Genomic DNA, 10267 nt, shown 5'->3' with positions numbered 1-10267 from the left:
ATATATATATATATATTCTTTTTTAGATTCTTTTCCCTTATAGGTTATTACAAAATATTGAGTATAGTTCCCTGTGCTATACAGTAGGTCCTTGTTGGTTATCTGTTTTATATGTAGTAGTATGTATAAGTGAAACCCAAACTCCTAATTTATCCTTCCCCTCTTTCCCCTTTGGTAACCATAAGTTTGTTTTCTATGTCTGTGGGTCTGTTTCTGCTTTGTATATAAGTTCATTTGCATAATTGTTTTTAGATTCCACATATAAGTGATATCATATGATATTTGTCTTTTGTCTGGCTTACTTCACTTAATATGATAATCTGTATATCCATCCATGTTGCTGCAAATAGCATTATTTCATTCTTTTTTATGGCTGAGTAATATTCCATTGTGTGTGTGTGTGTGTGTATGTGTGTGTGTGTGTGTGTATGTGTGTGTGTGTGTGTGTATGTGTGTGTGTGTGTGTGTATGTGTGTGTGTGTGTGTGTATGTGTGTGTGTGTGTGTGTATGTATATATACACACCACATCTTCTTTATCCATTCATCTGTCAATCGACATTTAGGTTGCTTCCATGCCCTGGCTATTGTAAATAGTGCTGCAATGAACATTGGGGTGCATGTATTGTTTAGAATTATGGTTTTCTCCGGATATGCCCAGGAGTGGGATTACAGAATCATATGGTAGCTCTATTTTTAATTTTTTAAGGTGCTTCCGTACTGCTCTCCATAGTGGCTATACCAATTTACAGTCCCACCAGCATCTTCAGGAGTAATCTCCCAGATTGTCCTGAAATTGAACTTGAAGATATCTCCTTCTTGTACCAGTAGTTTTAAATATGTTAATTATTAAAAAGTATAAAAACACAAAATCTAACTAATTATTTTAAGGAAAAATGTACAGAAAAAATAAAACTAAGGAAAGTGGAAGAAATTAAAGGCTTCTGTTTAAAATGGCATTTATTCAAGACATTTTGAGCAATTGATTAAGTTTTATTTTTCATGTCTTCTGATATAAGGGCTAAGAAGGGCAAAATAAGTACATACATCTCAATAATTACTTTAAATGTAAATAAACTAAATGCTCCAATCAAATGACATAGAGTGGCTGAATGTATAAGAATGTATACACCCATGTGTATGTGTGTGTGTGTGTGTGTGTGTGTATATATATATATACACACACACACACACACATATATGTACTATCTACAAGAGACTCACTTCAGATCTAAAGACACACACAGATTGAAAGTGAGGGGATGGAAAAGTGTTATTCCATACAAATGGAAAAAAAAAGAAAGCTGGGGTAGCAATACTCACGTCAGACAAATAGACTTTAAACAAAGACTGTAGCAAGAGGTAAAGAAGTACGTTATATAATGATCAAGGGACCAATCCAACACAAAGTTATAAACAATTGTGAATATATGTGCACGCAACATAGAAGCACCTAAATACATAAAGCAAATATTAACAAACATAAAGGAAGAAATTGACAGTAACACAATAATAGTAGGGGACATTAACACCCCACTTACATCAGTGGAAAGACTATTCAGAGAGAAAATCAATAAGGAAACGCTGGCTTAATGACACATTAAAGCAGATAACCTTAATAGGTATATATAGAGCATTCCATACAAAAGCAGCAGAATACACATTCCTTTTAAGTGCACATAAAACATTCTCAGGGTAGATCACATACTAGGCCAAAAACCAAGTTTCAATAAATTTTAAAAGATTGAAATTATATCAAGCATCTTTTCAACCACAACAATATGAACCTAGTGTCTGTTTCTGCTTTGTATATAAGTTCATTTGCATAATTGTTTTTAGATTCCACATATAAGTGATATCATATGATATTTGTCTTTTGTCTGGCTTACTTCACTTAATATGATAATCTGTATATCCATCCATGTTGCTGCAAATAGCATTATTTCATTCTTTTTTATGGCTGAGTAATATTCCATTGTGTGTGTGTGTGTGTGTGTGTGTGTGTGTGTGTGTGTGTGTGTGTGTGTATGTATATATACACACCACATCTTCTTTATCCATTCATCTGTCAATGGACATTTAGGTTGCTTCCATGTCCTGGCTATTGTAAATAGTGCTGCAATGAACATTGGGGTGCATGTATTGTTTAGAATTATGGTTTTCTCCGGATATGCCCAGGAGTGGGATTACAGAATCATATGGTAGCTCTATTTTTAATTTTTTAAGGTGCTTCCGTACTGCTCTCCATAGTGGCTATACCAATTTACAGTCCCACCAGCATCTTCAGGAATAATCTCCCAGATTGTCCTGAAATTGAACTTGAAGATATCTCCTTCTTGTACCAGTAGTTTTAAATATGTTAATTATTAAAAAGTATAAAAACACAAAATCTAACTAATTATTTTAAGGAAAAATGTACAGAAAAAATAAAACTAAGGAAAGTGGAAGAAATTAAAGGCTTCTGTTTAAAATGGCATTTATTCAAGACATTTTGAGCAATTGATTAAGTTTTATTTTTCATGTCTTCTGATATAAGGGCTAAGAAGGGCAAAATAAGTACATACATCTCAATAATTACTTTAAATGTAAATAAACTAAATGCTCCAATCAAATGACATAGAGTGGCTGAATGTATAAGAATGTATACACCCATGTGTGTGTGTGTGTGTGTGTGTGTGTGTGTATATATATATATACACACACACACACACACATATATGTACTATCTACAAGAGACTCACTTCAGATCTAAAGACACACACAGATTGAAAGTGAGGGGATGGAAAAGTGTTATTCCATACAAATGGAAAAAAAAAGAAAGCTGGGGTAGCAATACTCACGTCAGACAAATAGACTTTAAACAAAGACTGTAGCAAGAGGTAAAGAAGTACGTTATATAATGATCAAGGGACCAATCCAACACAAAGTTATAAACAATTGTGAATATATGTGCACGCAACATAGAAGCACCTAAATACATAAAGCAAATATTAACAAACATAAAGGAAGAAATTGACAGTAACACAATAATAGTAGGGGACATTAACACCCCACTTACATCAGTGGAAAGACTATTCAGAGAGAAAATCAATAAGGAAACGCTGGCTTAATGACACATTAAAGCAGATAACCTTAATAGGTATATATAGAGCATTCCATACAAAAGCAGCAGAATACACATTCCTTTTAAGTGCACATAAAACATTCTCAGGGTAGATCACATACTAGGCCAAAAACCAAGTTTCAATAAATTTTAAAAGATTGAAATTATATCAAGCATCTTTTCAACCACAACAATATGAACCTAGAAACTAACTACAAGGAAAAAAACCTGCAAAAACACAAACAGGTGGAGTCTAAACAATGTATTACTAAACAACCAATGAATCACTGAAGAAATCAAAGATAAGTTAAAAACAAAATACCTGGAGACAAATGAAAATGAAAACACAACGATCCAAAATAAATGGGACATGGCAAAAGCAGTTCTGAGAGAGACATTTATAGAGGTACAAGCCTGCCTCAAGAAACAAGCAAAATCTCAAATAAAAATCTATTCTTTCATCTAAAGGAAACAGAAAACGAAGAACAAACAAAACTCAATATTTATTATTTCCATTGTAGTAGCAGAAATAATAAATATCAGAAAAGAAATAAATGAAATAGACTAAAAAAAAAGGAAATATCAATGAAACTAAAAGCTACTTTTTTGAAGAGATAAATAAAATTGATAAACCCTTAGACAGACTCATCCAGAAAAAAAGAGAGGGACCAGTACAATAAAATCAGAAATGAAAGAGGAGAAGTTACAGCTGACACCACAGAAATATAAAGGATCATAAGAGATTCCTATGAACAATTGTACATCAATAAAATGGACAACCTAGAAGAAATGGATAAATTCCTAAAAATGTACAATCTCCAAGACTGAATCAGGAATAAATAGAAAATATGAAGAGAACAATTACCAGTAATGAAATTGAATCAGTAATTAAAAACTCCCAACAAACAAAAGTTCAGGATCAGATGGCTTCACAGGAGAATTCTACCAAACATTTAAAGAAGAGTTAACACCTATCCTTCTCAAACTATTCCAAAAAATTGAAAAGGAAAGAATGCTTCCAAACTCATCCTATGAGGCCAACATCACCCAGATACCAAAACCAGACAAAAATATCACAAAAATAGAAAATTACAGGCCAGTATAACTCATTAACGTAGATGCGAAAAATTTCAACAAAATATTAGAAAACTGAATTGAGCAGTGTATTAAAAGGATCCTATAATACGATCAAGTGGGATTTATCCCAGGGATGCAAGGATGGTTCAGTATCCACAAATCAGTCAACATGATACACTACATTAACAAGTTGAAGGAAAAAAAATCACATGATAATCTCGATAGATGCAGAAAAAGCTTCTGATAAAATTCAACGTTCATTTATGATAAAAACTCTTAACAAAGTGTGTATACAGGGAACAAACCTCAACATAATAAAGGCCATATATGACAAACCTACATCAACATCATACTCAACAGTGAAAAGCTGAAAGCATTTCGTCTAAGATCAGGAACAAGACAAGAATGTACACTCTCACAACTTTTATTCAACATTTGATAATAATAGCTCTAGCTATTATTCTATTTCCTATTATACATGTATTTTCAATTCTTAGAGGCATGCCCAATTCTTCTCAAATTCCTCACTTCATCTGAATACCAACTAATACCATACTGAAGATACTATAAAACTTTTCTGTCAAGAGCCATAAAATTGTTCATTGCCTTTGATGAAGTAAACCCACTCCTGGGAATTGATTTTAATATATAATAAAATATAAGTGAAAAATCAAACATAGGAATGTGTTCATTTAAGCATTAGTTATAATAGGCACTGATTAGAAACAATCTTGAATAGAGGAATGATTAGGGTATATATTTTCAAATCCATATGAATAAATATGTAGTTAATATAATGATAATTAGATACAGAATGGCAACTGTGTGGAAAAGGTGGACAGTAGTGTGCCCAGATCTATGATCAGACATAGAGGATGAAGAGGTCACACTATCATCTGTCACTCCTGCATGGTGACAAATAAAAATCTGCAATACTGCATATTGCTGATACGATGTCCCAGGGATCAACCTCTTCTCTTTTATTGTCTATACTCACTACCTTAGTGATCTTATTGATTTTAAATATCATCGATATGCTAATGGCTCCCAAATTTGTATCTCTAGCCCAGACTTCTTCTCTAAACACATGACTTGTATATTCTTCCATGTAGTTGTCATATTTAATAGATAGTTTGAACCTAACATGTCTAAAATGAATGCCTGATATTCTCCCACAGATCCACTTCAATTACAGACTTTCTTGAATCAGTGAGTCATAGCTGTATCCTTCACACTTTTCAGTCTGAAAACCCTGAAGTCATTCTTGATGCCTCTCTTCCTCTATCACCCATATCCAATCCTTCTGGAAATCCTGTTGCCTACCTTTTCAATAAATCCAGAATTTGACTATTTCTCACCATGTCCACAACTATCACTCTGGCCTGGAAGAACATCTTTTCTCCAAATTACTACAGTATGTTTCTAAAATCTTCCTGACTCTAAAATTATTCCACACAAAATGATCTTAGCACAGCATGTGATGATTTTTAAGAAGTTGTAATAATACTATGATATGTGAACATGATTCACATCTTAAGGAAGAGAGCTATCGATACCAAATTAAGGTCTCAGACTTTGCTTTTCTCACTCTAGCTTCTAGGATCATTCTGATGTGCTTGTCTTTTACTGATAGGAGGTCTCACTAGAGTGATTTATTAAAAAATAAACTAAGCATATTTAAATGGCCTTTAAATATTTCTTCCTTCTAGTATATATAGAGTGTATTTGTAAATTAAATTGATGAACTTGGTTTTTACTTTTTTCTCTACACAAATGAGAGCTGCAGCAAATAAGAATGAAACCTTGTATTTATCCAGTTCTTCTTTGAACAGAGTCCCAAGGGCTGTGTACTCAAACTTTTCACATTATTTAATGGATTCTCCCTTTCCCTAACACTTTATAACAAAGCTCTGCACATAGTTTTCCTAAATTCTGATCAGTTCTGAGCTGGGATATTCTCATCTCCTTGACACTTAACATATCCCCCCACCCCGATTCTATAAGCATTAAGTAATAGGGTTCAGTCTCTTCCATTTAATGCTCTGAGTCAGAGTTCCCATAATTCTCACATAATAATAATTGCCAAGTGTTATAAAACATACAGATTAGCATATATCTCCTCTGGAAATTCTGATTTGGATCTAAGTTGAAAATTTGCATGATATTTTTAGCAAGCATTCCAGGTGATCCTTATTTTCATGATGATTTTGGAAAGTTTCAGGATAGCTTAAAACAAGTCAAGTAGCACAGATATTAGTATGTTCTCAGATTGTGGGAAATTAGTGAAATGGAAAAAAAAGACCGTATCAGAAATCATGTAAAATCTTATTCACCTGAAGAAAAGAAAAGCAGAGATATTTAGAAAAAGACTTTAATAAGATATTCAGGAAACTCGTGGCATGGTCAAGTTCCCATTTATTGTGTGATTGCAAAGGCAAGCATTTGTTTCCTTTGAGTTCATATGACTATATTTGAAAATGGTACTTGGGAGTGGGTCACAGTGAGATGTTCCTTAAGACCTTGAATCAAAGTTGCTCTCTTAGAGTTAAAATATTAAGTTTTCCACAAGGGGTTGAAGTTACTTATCTGTTGAAATTAATCACCTGTGTGAGTGAACCATCTAAGGATGCTGAATGTAAATATTGCAAAGTGTGAAGTGGATGGTACTGCAGAGAAGCAGGACTGAAATGTGATACAGTTTTGTAAACTGCTTTTCAATGAACTGTTTCCTCTATTGGTAAAGAATGTTGTAACAATGGAGGTTGCTCATAATGAAACACAGAATGATAAAGAAGTAATCAAAATACAGTTCAGGATTACATATACAGTTCTATCCTTGGAAGACAGAACAAAACATATTTGGATGATGCATAAATTTATGCCATCCTGGATCTAGTTGTTTAGACAAGATGACTCTTGCTGAAGCACCTGAAATCCGAGGACCCTCTCTAGGCCTATGATGATTCAGCCAGGCGGGTTAAGAGCCATTTTATTGGGTTTTGCCTCTGGACAGCTGGTTGGCCTCTCAGGCAATAACTAGCTCATCCATATCCCTTTAAAACACGTACAAAGTTGTTGAAGATGATAGCACGTGCTCACTGGAGCTGATGAGGCATAAGACTACAGATTTTATTTTCACCCACATAAACAAATAAGATGGATATTTATAGGCTCAATGTTTGTGATTACTTGAAATCAGGTAAATGTTTTGTTGTAAGTGATTGTAGAGATTGGGTGGGTAATAGGGTTAACAGTTCTTCATCCTCTTCAACCAAATAACATCACACTATGGTCGTTGTCGTCTGGTAGTGAAATGGAAGTAAGGACACAAATGAGAATAACTGTTTTGCTTTTATTATGATACAAATCCCCAGTCTCTGCCTTTGGAGAGATTCTGAATTAATAGAACTGTTCATCTAATACCTGAGAAAGAAAAACTTTTCTCATGTATACTAAGGGTACTTGGATTAAGAACACCAGCACAGTTTCTGTACATTGAATTCTTTCCTCCGACATGGTTCCTTCATCAATCCATTCACCCTCAACTGAATCATTCCTTGCAAGTTCTGTCTTGTTCAGAATGGGACCTTCTGTTGTAATTATCTATAATTGTCTCACCTTCTCTAAGTCTAAAATATAAGGAGATTATGTCAATGCTAGCAAGAGTCACCTTCTCCATAGAATAAAGCCATCATCCACATATACCCCAAAGACATCTCTCTGATAAAGAGGAAGTAATGTACATGCATTGGCCTCATAGCTCCCCAGCTCCAGTGAGGGTGGAAAAGACAAGGAAAAACTGGTTAATATGCAATATTGGTGTAATTATAATTTATGTAATTTTGCTCACATATGTCAAATATATCCATCAATCTTTTCGCACAATATGTGTGTACATTAATAAATAATTTCTTTTGCAGTGTAATCTCTACAGGGTAGAAATCTGTTGTTTCTTAGCCATAATTGCTCAATTCAGCATGCTCTAAGAAAAATAAGTAACATGGTGTGTGTTGTGTGTGTGTGTGTGTGTGTTGATGAATTCACTTAGACATTCAGAGTACAATATGAGAGTACTTTGACCTTATAACCGTGGATACTTTAAGATCTCCTGAATGCTATTCCTTTACTCCACTTTATATACAGGATTACAACGCACAAATCCTTGTCATGATGTCTTTGAACATACACAGATATTTACCCATCCCCCATACATACATCCTAAATAAACAAAATCATTCTTGTGGTAGTTTATCAAATCTAACAGATTTCACATTTTAACATTTAGAGTAGGAAAAATTCTAAAATTAATGGTGTCTTGGTTATAAACTGATATACCTCGAACTATATCCACACTTACATAAAAATACTATTTCTTCATAATTTCAGACATAATTACAAATCATATGAAGATAATATACTAGGCTTAATATCTTACACTCTTGGTATATTAGTTATTGTCATGGTGCTGCTAGAGTTGAACACTTAGATGATATAGCAAATTAAATATGAAAGAAAAGCAATCATCTAATTTTAATGTTATATTAGTATTCAGTGAATGCTAAATACTTCTCCAGAAACATGATTCATTCTACCTAAATTATTTATTAATATCAAAAGTTTTATTTACAAGGTAAATCAAGATATTGGACTTAATGTTGAACTCCTTTCGAAAATGAGTATTTTCCAGGGTTTGGTTTATTCCAATGACTTTGCAATTTTCTGGATAATGTTGGAGATTATCCAGATGAATGTGCTTGCTCCCATATTATATGAAGATAGAAATTAAAACATTACCAAAGAATTTCTAAACAGCAATTTTTTCAAAGCTGCTTTCACCTCTTTGTTTCGTAGACTATAGATGATAGGATTCAACCTGGGGGTTAACGCACCATATACCAAAGTCATAAATTTATCTATTTCCTGTGAATCTACAGATGAGGGCTTCAGGTACATGGAGAGAGCTGTCCCATGGAACAAAACCACCACAGTCAGATGGGCTGCACATGTTGAAAAGGCTTTTCTTTGACCATCCACTGAGCTGATTCTCAGGATGTTGAAGAGGATGAAAGCATAAGAGATACAAATCAAAAGCATCAGCATAGGAACAAGAAGTACGGTGATCACCAGCATGATTAATTGCACCATGGAGGTGTCCACACAAACAAGTTTTAAGACAGCCAGAATTTCACAAGCAAAATGATTGATGACACTACTACCACACAGAGACAGCTGCAATACAGACACTGGTTCCACCAGGGCAGTGAAGCAGCCTGTCACCCAGGAACCAGCTGCAATCTGCACACAAATCCTCTTGTTCATGATGATGGGGTATCTCAGGGGGTTGCAGATGGCCACATATCAGTCATATGCCATCATGGCCAGGAGCACATACTCAGTGGAGCGCATGGCAAGAGAGAAGTACATCTGAGCGGCACACCCTGAGAATGAGAGTAGTGTTTTTCCCTGAAACAAAGTTTATCAGCATTGGAGGGAAAGCAGAAGAGGTGTACCAGACATCTAAACAAGAGAGGTTGCTGAGGAAGAAGTACATGGGTGTGTATAGGCTGGAATCCAGGATGGTGATGGAGATCAGAATTATATTACCCAGCAAGGTGATCAGGTACATCAGCAAGCACAGCACAAATATGATGACCTCAGCTTTGGGGTAGTAGGAAAATCCCAGGAAGACAAAAATTGTTACAGATGTCAAATTTGCCTGGAACATTTTATTATGTCATGGTCATTTGCATATATGCATAGAATGATTAACATTACATATTATATATAAAACATAAGATCCTCTCCCTTTATATTTTCTGGTATTTTTTCTTCACATCAACTTGTAGTCTGTGATTAAATGCTTCTCTAGCTTGGTGATAGCATTAGTAATATGTTTTTGAAGGAATTTGTCATCATCAATAAGGAAAATTTCAATCAGGAAGTCAATAAAGTATCTTCAAGGTGTTATTTTTGCTGCAAGACTTTTTAAGGCAATGTTGGGGAATGGCAAGCTTTATTTCATAAATATGAGAGACTGAGGAAAGAAAATCATATGGGGTCTTTCTTTTTCCAAAAGCACATTTGTAACT

General features: G+C 34.3%; 1 protein-coding gene across 1 annotated transcript; it reads right to left on the bottom strand.

Moving 5' to 3' along the window:
• Positions 1 to 8960: 8960 nt before the first annotated feature.
• LOC112405325 (olfactory receptor 13F1-like) lies at positions 8961 to 9903 on the bottom strand. Its single transcript, XM_024753679.1, is given in 2 exon segments — positions 8961 to 9629; positions 9631 to 9903. Coding segments are annotated over 2 exon segments (942 nt in total).
• Between the last annotated feature and the right edge of the window lie 364 nt (positions 9904 to 10267).

The sequence above is a fragment of the Neophocaena asiaeorientalis genome, unplaced genomic scaffold (assembly GCF_003031525.2).
Source record: "Neophocaena asiaeorientalis asiaeorientalis breed wild unplaced genomic scaffold, Neophocaena_asiaeorientalis_V1.1 scaffold342, whole genome shotgun sequence".
NCBI lineage: Eukaryota > Metazoa > Chordata > Mammalia > Artiodactyla > Phocoenidae > Neophocaena > Neophocaena asiaeorientalis.
Note: the sequence above shows the minus strand (reverse complement) of the source record. Positions and strands in the feature narration are given on the sequence as shown.